Genomic DNA, 14,364 nt, shown 5'->3' on the forward strand with positions numbered 1-14,364 from the left:
GGGGGGGTCAGAAGTCTGGAAAGGATACATAAGCTGGAACCAGAGGGGGTGTTTCCAAATGAAACTGATGGGAAACGGCAGCCTGACAGCTCCCTGGGCCCATGCAATGAACATGGTTCATTTAGTTTCTGTTTGGGGTGGAGGGGAGGAGTTGGGTATGGGGTAGGGGTTCTGTAGTATAATTGTTAAAAGCAGGGGTTTTTAGCATATTTGCCCTGAGACTTCAGGCACATAACCTCTTTGATCCTGTCAAATGCAGATATAGTACCTACCTCACAATTCAAGATAATGCATATCTAGGCCTGAGCATCAAGGTTAGCACATAGCTATCATTTTTTGAATACTATCATATGTGAAGGAAAAGGGGAATGCAGGAATGCCAAGATATTTACATTTTCTCTGGGTAACAGACCCATAGAGATTCTTAAGCAATAGAGGGTGTTGATCAGCCATGCTTGGAAGGGACTCGAGGTCGAAAGCCACCAGAGTGGTTGTGACTGCTTGCTTCTCTTCCACCTCCATCCAAATCTCCATACCCTTAACCCACAAGTATTTCAAAACCATGTTTCTAAAAACCAGCCATTTATATCTGTTTAGGTAAGTTACAGAAGGAATGAGGTGGTGTATTTACAAGTTGGTTTGTCCAGATATACTATAACTTAGTGTCTGTATTTAATATTGACAACCAAAAAAATATATATAAATATCTTCCATCTATACACAGCAGGGCGGGAGCATCCACGTGTTCTTGAGTCATGAGTTCTCAGCCTCCCACGGCCCTTCTCCTCTCATGGTGACCATCTGGCCCTCAGTGCAAAGGAGGCTAGAACCCGGTAGCTCAGTCTGGCCCTTCCCTTCTCCTCCCAGCACTCTAGTGCTCCCAACTGGTCTCAGGCAAGGAAAGATTAATTTGAGTAGTTGGGTAGGAAGAGATGGGAATGGGCATGTCCTAATGGAGCCTGACCCCTAGGGTGGGGAGATCCAAGACTGCAGAAGTGAGTGGCCACAGCCACATCTAGGGGTAGAAACCTGTAGATCGTAGTTCGATTAGTGTGTCCTTGGTCATAGGTCCAGCCCTACAGATTAGCTTGGCGAAGAAGGCAAGTGTGTCTAGGCAGGACTTGGTCCTCACCCTCAGGCACTGAGCCATTCAAGGTGAAGCCTGGAGTGTGGGTATAAGAGACTCTGGCTGATACAAAAAATAATAACAAAATCAGTAATAAAAAAAAATTATAAAATCTGTTGCTGGTCTGAATAGATCTGAGCAACAGTCTTGCTTTTGTTAAAATCCTGGAGCTGTTAAAATCCTAAATATTCTTCTGGACATCATTGCTGGCTGAAGAAAGGAGCCCTAGGCCCGGCTCCGCTGAGATCTGCTGATGTGGAAGTCTCGTCCAGCTGCCTGTGCTCCGAGAGATCCTTGGGGCTGCTGGGAACAGGCCGGGCTGGTGGTGTGGGGTGCCTCACACTTGGGAATCAGCCCCCAGTGGGTGGAACAGCTCCTCCGGTGTCTTGTCACTTTGGCTAGCTCCCCCCTGCCGGAAACCGGAAGCAATCTCATCGAAGGTCCGGCCTTTGGTCTCGGGAACTTTGAAGTAGGTGAAGATGAAGAACAGAACCAGGAGTACAGTGAAGATGATGAAGACGTAGGGACCACATAGTTGCTGAAAGACACACATACACATTTGGTTGGAGTCCTGACCCTATGTTGTGGCTGTAGGACTTTGGATAAGTCACTTTACTCCTAAGCCTCTGATATGAGAAAGGGAACACCCACCTACAACCTAGGAGTCCTGGCGTGATTAAATGAGAGTCTGCCTGCACCTGGCATGTAATAGGCTTCAGGGAACAGGTTCCCACTACAGAGCATAATGGAGACAATTCAAAGCCAAGGAAAGAACCCTAGGGTTGAGGTCCGGGTTCCTAGCTGTGTGACCTGGGCTTCTGAGCCTTGTTCCTCCTCAGCATGATTCCAATGGGAACAGCTGGGAGAGCACTTTGAAGGTGAGAAATGGTATGTGTGGAGACAAGGGGGGTTCTCACCTCCACATACTGGAAGCACATGCCCACAATGAAATTTGAGGTCCAGTTGGAGAAGCCAGCAACGGCAATGGCAGCTGGGCGTGGCCCCTGGCTGAAGAGTTCAGCCACAATGAACCACGGGATGGGGCCGGGACCCACTTCAAAGAAGGCCACAAAGCCAAAGATGGCCACGATGCTCAGATAGGACATCCAGGACACCTGTTCCTGTTGAGGACAAGAGAAAAGGGAGAAAAGTTAGACTGGGCTGTAATGGAGCCTCAGAGGAAACAAACTGCAGACGCAGTCAAGGGCAGGGCTAAGAGCAGAAGGCCTGGGGCTGATCCTGGATTTGCTGTGTGGCTTAGGTACCCTGTGCCTTGGGGTCTCAGTTTCCTCATCTGGACAAAATGATTTACATCCTGCATGGTGGTTGTGAGCTCCAGTCTACCCTCTGGAAATGGTCATGTGCTGTGCCTACAGGAGGTGCTAAGAAGGTTTCTGCGGTCCCCTGACTGGCTGCAGACCAGTCTGCCTGCAGCAGGAGGAAGAACATTTCTGGGGTGGGTGTTAGAAGCCTTGTAAGGCACCCAGCTCAGGGTCGGCACAGAGTAGGCCCCAGGCATCTGGTTCTATATATAATCATTCCCCTCGAGGCCACGGTATAAAAGTTATGGGCTTTGGCTCAGATCCCAGATCTGCTGCTCATCACGTGCTGTGTGCCGTACCTCTCAGCAATCACCGGACTTTCTGAGCCTCGGTTCAGCTCTAAAATGAGCATATTGGTGTGTTCCTTACAGAGAGGTTGGACAAATGAGTGTTTCTGTGTGTGAAGTGCCTGGCAAAGGGTTATCACAGAGGTTACAGTCACAGACGTGGGGCCAACAGACCTGAGGTCAATGCCTGGCTTCATCCTTTTATCTGCTGCATTACTAATCTCACTGGGACTAGGTTTCCTCACCTGTGAAATGGGGCTACTAACTGAACTACACCTCCGAGTCGTAAGAATTGAGTGAGCTGAAGGCATGCTTCTACGTCTCTGTAGTGAGAGGGGCAATACTTTCTGGAGCTGTTTGGAAGATGCATTGAGGCTACAGATGAAGACTTTGAAAGGGTTAATATTGGGCAAAGCAACTCCTGGGGAGACAGAACTTGGGGTCTGGAGCCGGGGGTGCTATGGTGAGAAGGCGCCAAGCGGGGGAGCCAGTTCAAGGCAGAATGTGAGTATGTGGAAGGAGACAACCTAAACAGCCAAAAGTCAGGCCCAAGCCCTGGTGGGGGGATGTGCAGAACTAGGGAGAGCAGCACCCTGGCCTCTGGGTGCTGCTGGCCAGGCTGGGGCTGAGACAGGCACTTGGAGATCTGAAGCCCACATGAGCTTTGCACCCACCCCTGCCACCTCACGCCCAGAGTGTGGCAACTCACCAGCAGCGCCATCGCAATGGTCATGAGCACGGCACACCCTGCCATGCCAGCCAGGCCAATGAGGTGCAGGGTCCGCCGGCCTGCTCGTTCCACCACGAACAGCTGTGGGCAGAGAGCGTGTCAGCGCCACCACCCGCTGGAATCCCCCCACCCAGAGACTCGCCCCAAGAGCCGACAAAGCCACATGGCACTGCAGAGACGGAGGGGAAGACGGTACCGCCTCCTCCCTGGGGCTTGGCTTGGGGGCCACATAGGCAGTGAAGGAAAGAAAGATGGCCCTAAAACCCCACAGGCGTACACTGGGTGAGAGATGGCCCCAGAGAGCCAGACAGCCAAGCATCCTGGCTGTGACCTTGGGCGCGCCATTGTACTTCTCTGAGCATCAGTGTCATCGGCTGTTTGATATGAGTAATGAACTTGACAAGTTGTTGAGGATGAAATGAGACAGCACTTAGGGAACACATGACACATGCCTGGCTCGTGGTCAATGCTGCCATTCAGTCATGAGGCCCTGAGGCCCTGAGCTGGACCCTGGCTTCTGACTGGTGGTGGGCAAGGACACAGACTCACCGACACGACTGTGAAGGCTGTGTTGACGATGCCGGAGCCGATGGTGGCATACACAGGCTGCTTTACCTCCGCCTTCTCGAAGATGCTTGTGGAGTAATAGAAAACCTATAGGACAGAGAAGTCGTTAGGGCTTGGCTGGGTGTTATGGCCCTTCCCCTGCCTGTCCCCATGGGTCTGGGACATGGCAGGGGGGGGGGGGAGTAAAGAATGAAGGGGACACTGCACCACTTCTCTTATGGGTTTGGCTCTAAAGCAAAGTTTCTCCTTTGGCAAGGGCTTGTTTGTTTTTTTAAGTTTGGGCTCTGTTCACAGCATGCACTTGACCACAGGGTTTGGCTGGGGCCACAGGAAGTGTGGGTGAGGGGCACTCACAGCGTTGATGCCCGACAGCTGCTGGGACAGCTGCAGCACCACGGCGATGAGGATGGGCTGGCGGTAGGCGGGCGAGCGGAACAGCTCGAGGATGGTGACCTTCTTCTCCCGCATCATCTGCCGACTCTCCTCCTTCATCTCCTGCAGGTCTCGGGTCACGTCTCCTGTCCCGCGCAGCTTCTTCAGCACTGGGGGGTGGAGGGCCAGAGGGAAGGCGGGGGTGGCTCAGAGTGGGGAGAAGGCCGGGGCCAGGGGGTGGGGAGGAGGGCAGGGCCCTGCCCGTACCACTCTTGGCCCGGTTCTCCTCATTGCGGTTGATGAGCAGGAAGCGGGGGCTCTCGGGGCAGAAGGGCAGCAGGACGCACTGCAGCAGGGCCGGGATGAAGATGATGCTCAGCAGCAGGGGCCACAGCTCCTTGTTGCCCATGAGGGCGTCCAGGCCGAAGATCTGGGGGACGCAGGGACGGAGGAAGCAGCTGTGAGCGCCCCAGCCCTTGTCCCCACTCCGCCCAGTAGCCTTTGCCAGCTCGTGTCCGCAGCTGCTTTACAGGAAGGGCTCTGGTTCCGAGGCTCTGCCACTAACTTGAGTCTTAACTTCTCTGAACCTCACGCAGTTGCCTCATTTGTAAAACTAATACCTCCCGGCATTAGCGGGAGGACAGGACAAATGGCTGCTACTCTTGCCACAGGATGCTTTAAGGGATGGAAACGGGAAGGCTTTCTGCAGAGAGGGTAGTATATGTGCAGGCACAAAGGCCTGCAGGCCTGAGAGAGCCCGGCATGGTGAGGAAGCAGTGGGCTGCTCTGCAGCCGGAGCCCCAGGTGAGAAGCAAGGCCGAGTGGGCGGGGATGAGCAGGAGCAAGGACTTGCTCTCCCACCGAGGCGGCCCACGGGGCGACTGTGAGTGGTGGCGTGTTCGCTGGGACCTGTGCTAGGCTGTGCCCCACGAGGCTGTCCTTCTCTGCAGGGCTGTGGAAGGCTGCATGAGAGGTCTAATCAGGTGTCATCTGGATACACCCCCAAGAGCCACTGAAGCTGTGGAGTGGGGGCGGTGCTGCCCCGCTCACCTGGGCAATGAGGATGCCGACGACGATGCCCAGCTGGTGCAGGGTGCCCAGCGCCCCTCGAAGGGCTGTCGGGGACACCTCCCCCACGTACATGGGCACGAAGCCCGTGGTCAGGCCGCAGTACACGCCGATGATGAAGCGGCCCAGGATCAGCATCTCAAAGGACTTGCCCAGTTTCGAGAAGCCCATGAGCACAGCAGATATGAAGGCCAGCAGGTTTATCATCAGCATGGAGTTCCGCCTGGGGGTGGGGTCACAGGTCAGACGGGTCCCTCAATCCCCCCAGTCTCCCCACACCCATCTGGGACTCCCCGGGCAGGGCCAGAACCCCTCTGCTCACCGGCCAAAGCGGTTAACAAAAAGGCCCACTGAGAAGGAGCCAATCATGCCACCTACGGAGAAGATAGCTACGGAGAGGGACCAGAGTGTGATGAGCGTGCCAGGGGGGATGCTCTCCCCATAGCGGTGGAGCCAAGTCTGGTTGTAGAACTCCTCAATCACCTGCAGGGGGAGAAGCAGCCTGGTGAGCGAGGCCAGAACCCGGTCTCCTGGCACTCATCCCTCAGACAGGGCCATTTTACCACAGGATGCTGGAGAGAGACCAGCAGTGGCCCGGCCCCAAATTCACCGCATGTTCCTGTGCCAAGTCCCGCCCCTTTTGTAAGGCTTAGTTTTCTTAAGTGACAAACAAGGGGCTGGGTTCCATCTCCAGCTCTCATACTTCCCCTAGGCATGGTTTTGCGGCTTTGCATGTTCAACAGGATTTGCTGGGAGCAACAGCCAATGACCAGTGGTGGAAGGAAGTTCAGGCAGAGTGGAGAGGTTCACAGAGAAAGTGTTCCTTCCCACTTGTCCCTTTCTCCTTAAGGTGCCTAAGGCCCCAGCTCCTGCCACCCAGCCCTCTTCCCAACCCCCCTGCTGGGGAGGAAATACAGCTTGACAGACAGGTTCTGCCATTCCAGAGGCCCTGGGAGGAAGGGAAAAGCAGGCTCACTGACTGCGCTCAGGGTCTGGTGTGGCCAACTTGCACACAAACCATGCTCATGAGACTCACACTACCGCTGTCTGTCCCCTAGGCCTAGCTCCTTGTGACGGGCCTGGAAATTCCACCTTGAAGGACCTATGGCCTCTTCCCCTCTCCCAGGTGCCCAGCTGGGAGGTATAGGGAAGGCGAGGACAAGGAAGCAGTTCTAGGAACTGGAGCCACCTGCCTAGCACAGGCCTGCCCACTAGCCCTGCCCCTATCCAGGGGACAGCCTGGCCAGATCCCAGGAATGTGACAGGCAGGCAGTACAGGTTCTGCCTGAGCACACGCACTCTACTCTCAGGCAACGCAGACACACAGCCAGTGCCATGGTCCTGGCCAGATCTACCCAGCCACACGCACAGCGGGCACAGGCCCACTGTACCTAGAAACAGCTTCCTGTGCACACGTACCATCACACACACATATTCATGCTCACATCATCTGAACATTCCTAGCTTCAGCCAGTCACAAAGCTGCATGCTCCGCCTACCCTCACCACTTGCAGCTCAAATTCAACTCCATGCAAAACCAACCCATCCCAGCACCCTTCTCCACAATCAAATTACAAGTTCATGCACACACAGCAGCATTCATCTCTTACACAACCTCCAACAGCACTGCTCTTGGCCCTGCCTAACCCTCCCAAGCACCAGGGGTCTAGCAGAGGGAAGCTGTGGGTAGCCACAACTGCCAAAGGGGAAACTGAGGTCTATAGTCCCAGGAATGCCCATTGAGTATGGTGGGCCTGGCCCCATGGTTACAGCAGGTCCTTGGCCATTACCTATCTTTTTCTTGCCCTGTTGCCATGATCTGTCTGAGGTCTGGAGATACCTGACAGAGGCCAGGCTCTAGAGCAGTGGTTCTCAACCTTTCACAGGGGTCGCCTAAGACCATCGGAAAACACATATTTTCGATGGTCTTAGGAACCAAGACACTGCTCCTCTATCCGTCTCCAGGCCCACATGCAGATACGCCCACATAAGAGTACGCGGTGACCCCTGTGAAAGGGTCGTTTGACCCCCAAAGGGGTCGCAACCCACAGGTTGAGAACCGCTGCTCTAGAGAGTTAGGACAGATGAATGTGGGGAGGGGGCGGAGAGACGAGATAGCCCTAGTGATCTACTTGTTTGTCCTAGGGAAGCCAGACAGTGCAGGAGTTAGGAACCTGGACACAATCAAGTTCAGATCCCATCTACCACTTCTCTCCAGTGTGATCCATGGCAAATGATCTCATCTCAAATAACATTAGAAACACCTACAGTATAGCGCTGCAAGGCATTAATGAAACAACCTTATGGTGCTTATGTGGTTGGTGCCTGACACCATCGCTGAGCCAAGGAACCCCACCACATTCCAGTACGGACCCGAGGGATGTGCAGACCACTGACAAAGTCTAACCAAGCCTACATCCCTACCATATATCAGTCTAACCTCCCACCTAAAACATCTCTATCTTCGTCCTCGCACCAATTCTCCACCCTCCATGGTTACTCTGCCTGGAGGGCCCACCCTGCCTTACCACGCTGAAACCTTCTGAGATCCAGCTCAGAGGGTCCCTGGAGGGAGGACAGGCATCTCAGTGGATTCACACCAGGGCCTGTCCCAGCGCTGGAGCCAGAAAAGCCTGGCGAGGGAAGGGAGTCCATGAAGAAAGGGCCTTAGACTCTCCTGGAAACCCTTGCTTCTGCTGGGCGCAGAGAGAGGCAGCTTTCAACAGAACAAAACACAAAGTGCCTGTGTTCTTCAAGGGACAAAACCAAGCCCAGAGGAGGACTGCTTGGGAACAGTAATGTTCCATTTACCAGGCTCTGAGGAGAACAAGCTGTTCTGGATAAGGGAACCGTCCAGATAAATGCCACTCACCGCTCTGAGGCCCCAGACTTTCCTGACCCATCACTGGGTGGAAACCTTTTCTCCCTCCTGACATTCTCACTTTGCTGCCCTTAACAACCAGACCTATAAGTGGAGCTCCAGGACACTGATATCCTTGGAGCTGTCTACAGGGGCAAGGAGAGGTGTTTGCCCAGATGGCTTTTAATTTGTGCATTCTGCAGTTCTCAGAGTCTTCCTGTGGTTCAGAGGCTTGTCCATAGAACTCTCTACATATTGTTGTAAATTTTGCCAAGAAGTCAGCTAATGGAATTTGTTTGAACTGTGTGCAAAGAAAGAGCCAATAGGTAAGTACTAAGTAAGGGCTTACTACCTAAATGAGCTTCAGGATATGGGCTGTTTGTATTCTGGCAGTTCAGGTCTTTAACATCTTTTGGGGGTTGGCTGGAGACGCTATGGACCATGTGTAAGTGAGGTGTTACCAAAGCCTCCCTCGTTAAGTCTCCTGCTTATGATAACAAGTCAGAGGGACCAAACCTTGTCTATGGCTGGGTCCTCTATGGCTCATGAGCCCCTCTGCTACTCAGACTGCTTTATGGGGCTGAGAAAGGGTGAGCAGCCAGCCACTTTCACCTTGGCTCATGCATTCCCTTCCCAATACCACTTGCTACCCAAGCTGAGGCTGTGCAGTAGATTCCTGCCTCCTGACCTGGTGCGTGAGATTTCTGGGAAGAAACTATGCCCAGTTTTCCATTCCTGCCTCTAGTGTGGGCGCTCTGTGTCCTCTTGCCCCTGGGCGTCCATGCCCCATGTGGGACTCAAAGCTGGCTCTTGGTCCAGGAAAGACAGGGGGATCCCTGGACAATCAGAAGAACCCTACCTAGGGAGAGGGTTCTGGGGTCACCGCTTCCACCAACCCAGTTACTGCCCTTAGCATCCATCCTAGCCGTGGCTGGGTGCCCAAAAGGGAAGTAGAGCCTACTTACTGCTCCCCTAACAGGATCCCACAGACCCAATCTCCACAACAAGGTCCCTGGCAACTTCCTCGGCCTGGCTCCTGTTTGAGGTGAGGTCAGGGGTGTGCCCCGTCTGCATGCTCCCATCTCCTCTGCTCCTCACAAGCCTGGGAGGTACCCTTGATCCTGCCACGCCCTCCACCTAGCCAATCACCAAGTCCTTTCCATTCTGCCTCCTAATTTGTCCTCCTCTCTATCCATGCAGCACCTGCCCTGGGTCTCACCTGGATTTTGCTCCTGACTTTTTCCATCCAATGAAGCCAGATTCTATTTCTCACAATTAAGTACTCCCCAACATGGCAGTTGGAGTCCTGACCATCAAATGCATAGGCTCAGCCGTCTCTCTGAATCTTTGCTCCCTTCCCAGCCCATTCCCAACCTCTCCACCCTGCCAAGGGTCTGTGTGAGTGCGTGCCTTCTGGGGAGGAAGAGGGCGTCCTGTCAGTTTCAGGGGGGGACTGTCAGGAGTTGAGGGGCAATTAGAAATCTCTGTCCAGTTATTCCCTCATTGAACTAGAGGGCAGTGGCCCACTCGGTGACATTGTAGGGGCCAGCATGGAAAAGCAGGTCGGCTCTGGGTGGCTGAGATCCCTTGGATCGAACGGTATCTCATGAAAAGCTATTTCTCACTCCAGCAGTTCTCCTGGGAGTGGGGGTGGAAGGCTTGTGCTGTGTCTGAGTCCTTGGGAATAGCCCCCTTCCTCTGCCCTGGCAACTCTGGATGAAAGGCCACACATCTGCCTGTCTACAGGAAATCCTGATTTCCTCTTTGTCCAGGCGGTGTCTCCAGCGAGGCCTGGCATGAAGTGGAGCACGCTGCCCGGCATACAGAATAAGACACCACTTGTGTCACCGTTGTTCTCTCAAGGACAGAACCGCCACGTTCTGAGGAGTATTAAAGACAGGGTTTTCCTCTTTCAAACTTCCAGGAGACCAAGCATTACTCTAAGGAATTTATACTGTAGTAAAGAACCTGACGGCACTGCCGCTCTATCCTCAGACTCTGCCTGGCTGCCCAGGCAGGGGGACCCAGAAGGTCTACAGAGCCCCAGGATATACACTTCAGCTCAGGGGAAGGAACAGCTGTCTAAGCCTCAGAGGATGTGATTACCCACCTTACAAAGGTGAGTTCCCTGCTACAGGGGGGCATATAAGTCACAGTTTGGAGCAGGGATTGGTAAACATTTTATGCAAAAGCCTAGATAGAAAAGACTAGAATCTACAGACCATATATGGCCTCTGTTGCTTAGTTTTCTTCCCCCGCCCCCAACCCTTTAGAAATGTAAATAAAATAACATTCTTAGCTCATGGGCCATACAGCTGGATTTGGTCTTCCTGCCAACCTTTGATCTATTATTCTAGACTACTACCAAGTGAAGGGTTATGTGTCTGGGGGACCTCTGGCTGGTCTCGCCATCCTTCCCTGTACACATTCGTCTCGCCCAGGAGGCCTGGGTCTTCTAGATCAGAGGTCGGCAAACTTTTGAGACGGAAGGGTCAATCCTGTCCCTCACAACAACTGAAAAATTATTCGAGAGCCATAAAACAAATGAAAGCACCATTATGTGAATAATATCCTTTAAAAATTTTATAAATGAAATTATGATAGTTTTATTTTCATTTTCAATTTTACTTCAGAGCCACATGTACGACGTACCTGAAGAGCCGCACGGGGCTCGCGAGCCACAGTTTGCCGACCCCTGGTCTAGAGTCATCCTGAGAGGGAGTCAGAGTTTCCTCTCAGCCCTTTTCTCTCTTGTAAATGTTACTGTGTGGATGAAGGGGTTAAACAGCCAGCCACATTTTGAGCTCCAGTTAGGAGGAAAGGGCCAGCTTGTCCAGTTTAGTCCCTCAGTCTGACCTTGACTCTTTTGTTACCTGTTCCCTGCTTTCCCCTCCCCCACCCAGCTGGGGCTGTCCCCCACCCTGTCTCCATAGCAACTCTTAGTCATACCCCACAGTCAGCTGGTAGTTCAGAGCCAGGTGCTATAGGTGGGGCTGAACAGATAACCCAGTCGGTCCCTTGGGTCCCCTGGGGCCTCTTCCCAGGGCCTGGGGCCCAGGCAACAGATAGAGCTAGAAGCTGGGCCCCAAGCCCACGGCAGAGGATAGGACCACCCAGGCTGCTTCCCAGGAAGAGCTCTGCCCTGGCTTCTCTCCAAATCCAGGCCAGCCCTCGGTTCTGGCCTCCTTACTGGTCCCTAGCCTCCAGGTTCTCCCCTGCAGACAGAGGGATCTTCATCTCCCTGTGGCCGCCCCTGCTCCCAGCCTTTCCTGGCTCCCCAACACCCTCAGGATGAAATGTCTCCTCCACCCCCACGATGCTACCTGGGCACCCCACACCTCAGCCTTTTCTTTTGTGCTGTTTCTTTGCCTTCTACCTGGTAAGAAGCTAATCACCTTTCAGGAAATGTACATACACTCCTTTGGAAAGCCTTCCTGATAACCACGCCTTCTCTATTGCAGTGGTTCTCAAACAGGGAAAGTGTGCCCCCCCCCCCCAGAGGACATCTGGCAATGTCTGGAGACATTTTTGGTTGTCACACTGGCAGGGTGCTACTGGCCTCTAGCTGGCAGAGGCCAGGGGTGCTGCTAGACATCCTATAATGCATGGGGCAGCCCGCACGCCAGAGAACTCCCTGGCCTCAAATGTCAACAGTGTTGAGAAAACCCTGCTCTGTGGGCCAGGTACCTTCTCCTTCCCCCTTCTCTGCTCCCACTGGCTGTCCACATTTCCATCACTGTCCTGAGAAGCTCACTAGAAGGTACTATGGGCTCCCTCTAGACTAAGTTTCAACCTGGGTATGGTCTGATTCATCTCTGTCACTGGGGCCCAGCACAGGCTGGGGGAGAGAGAGAGAGTTGTCACTAATAATAAACAAGCCATGAATTTGAGGGACTTAAGAGATGATGTAGCTGTGACAGGGTGTAATGGTGTTCATGCAACTGTGTGGGGGAAATTTTAAGAGGTCCGCACATGACTGAGTTTGACTCAGCTTGAAAGTCAGAGCAGGAGGGACAGCTGGGTAGCAACTGTAGGTGAGTGAAAGGGTGTTTTGGTGCTCATCTGACTGTATGCAGTGTAACAGCCAGTGCTTCCACAGTGGTCAAGGATACAGACTGGAGCCAGACTCCCTGGATTCAAATCCCTGATATACCACTTACTAGCTGTGTGTCCTTGGTTTAATTGCTTAACATCTCTGTGCCCATTTCTTATAAAACGGGGATTACAGTGCCTGCCTAATGGGGTTATTATAAGGAACAATTGAATTAGGATTTCTAAAGCACAGAGAACAATGCCTGACACACAGCACTGTGTCAGTGGTGATGGGGGAAGAGGAGAAGGAAACCAGAACTGTTTGGATGTAGGCAGAGCTAAGAAGAGGCCACCTGGATGGCTGAGCGGCAGGAGGCAGGGGACAGGGGGCAGAGCGCCTGGGCTGGGAGGCAGGTCTTGAGTACTTTCATTCACCCAATGGGTCATCCTAGGCAAGGCAGACCTCGCTGGCTCTCCAGACCAAGTCCCTCCTTTGTCAAACAAGGAGGGTAACTAACCATCAGGCCTCTTCTATTCCCATCTGTGTGCTTTCTTCTGAGGATGCCTCATTTTCAGAGGTGCCTGACACTGTCCCTTGGCCAGGAACTCATGGTTTCTAAATGGCCTTTAGTCATTTCTGTTGGCAACTCAGCCACATGCGGTGATCAGGATGCCCTTGTTCCTTTTATTCCCTCTCTGTGGCTGGGCTCGCCTCCTCTGCCTCTACCTCCACTTTCTCCCGCCCCCTCTGCAGGAAGACAGGAGGCCTGGCAGGGATGCTGTCATCACTCGCACAGTGTGGCACAGGGGAAGGGTGGTCAAGGAGACACGAGGCCTGGAGTCTGCCTCAGGCTCAGCACCTCACTATCCTGGTGACCTCACCTAGCCTCGGTGTCTTCCTGTATAAGCTCGGTCCCACCCACCTTGGAAAGCTGCCGTGAGGGAGATAATTAATGTGAGGTGCTTTGTAAACATTTAAGATGATATTATGATTAATTAACCACTTCCAGGAGGAAGCCCTTTGGGGCCTGTTTTATAGAGGAAACCAAGCTTCTGGTAATTAAGCAGTACTGGCACCCCGGCCATCAGTAGGGCAGTCTCCTCTGGAAAGCAGGTCAAGCCAGTCAACCCTGTACAGTTTCCTAAGAAGTTCTTCTAAACAGACAAGGGCCGCCAGCGTGTTCGGTGCGGGCAGTTGGCCACTCCACACTAGTGGCACCCTTCATGCCACCGCACCTCTGCGCAGGCTACCCCCATTGCCTGGAACACCTGCCCCCCTTTCCCGTGGGTCTGATTCAACCTTCAAGGTCTAGGGCAGCTGCCAGCGCCTGCTCCAAACCCTTCCGCTCCAAACCCTTCCTGTCGCTCCCATCACCCTCACCACAGCAGCAGTCATTAGCACCCTAAAGCCCTCCATTCTTTAGACTCTGGCTTTTCCCAAGGGGTCTCCCCACCCCTCTGGGTGGTTGAGTCTTTGGAGGATGGGGACGAGCTCAGCTCAGACCGTGAGTTGCCCGAGGACCAGGATAGGATGTGCCCGTCGTGCTCACAGCTCTGTCCCTCCCCACTGTTTAGGACACGACCTGGCACAGTCCTTATTGAATGAAAAGTGTTGGCAGAACCGCATCACTGTGCCCTGTCGGCTCTGAGCCGTTCTTTCATTTCTTCCTCTTGTGTCGTCTTCTCCCCTCTTCCCATGTTAAACTGATCACTTCTAATCGGCCGCTGGTTGGAAGAACGAAGGCCAGGCTTGTGAGAAGTGTTTGTAAAGTGCAAAGGTAAACAGATGGAGTGCCTGAGTGCACGCCTCAGGAAACGCCACTAGATTTCAGTGTGTGCGCTATCAATTCTGGCCACTCAGGCCTCTGGCTTCGGTCCTCCAAGGCCGGTTTCTGAAGTGACCTTTGGACAGGTGCCCACACATGTGCCTATAAATGCTGTTTACAAGCTCAGCTGGGCCCTTCATGCTGCCCACCCAGCCTTGTAGATACCCCGGGCCA

At 53.5% G+C, this 14,364-nt stretch overlaps 1 protein-coding gene across 1 annotated transcript in view; it reads right to left on the reverse strand.

Moving 5' to 3' along the window:
• Positions 1 to 565: 565 nt before the first annotated feature.
• Positions 566 to 14,364, reverse strand: part of SLC2A1 (solute carrier family 2 member 1) — a 29,581-nt gene continuing 15,782 nt past the window's right edge. The window contains exons 3-10 of the mRNA XM_019643841.1: positions 5,795 to 5,955; positions 5,455 to 5,695; positions 4,672 to 4,834; positions 4,387 to 4,574; positions 4,015 to 4,119; positions 3,445 to 3,546; positions 2,044 to 2,247; positions 566 to 1,664 (exon numbers count right to left, since the gene is read on the reverse strand). Of these exons, the coding sequence (XP_019499386.1) occupies positions 1,464 to 1,664; positions 2,044 to 2,247; positions 3,445 to 3,546; positions 4,015 to 4,119; positions 4,387 to 4,574; positions 4,672 to 4,834; positions 5,455 to 5,695; positions 5,795 to 5,955 (1,365 nt within the window). The 3' untranslated portion in view covers positions 566 to 1,463. The remainder of the gene's footprint in view (positions 1,665 to 2,043; positions 2,248 to 3,444; positions 3,547 to 4,014; positions 4,120 to 4,386; positions 4,575 to 4,671; positions 4,835 to 5,454; positions 5,696 to 5,794; positions 5,956 to 14,364) is intronic.

This window comes from Hipposideros armiger, unplaced genomic scaffold, assembly GCF_001890085.2.
Source record: "Hipposideros armiger isolate ML-2016 unplaced genomic scaffold, ASM189008v1 scaffold_82, whole genome shotgun sequence".
In the NCBI taxonomy this organism is placed as follows: Eukaryota; Metazoa; Chordata; class Mammalia; order Chiroptera; family Hipposideridae; genus Hipposideros; species Hipposideros armiger.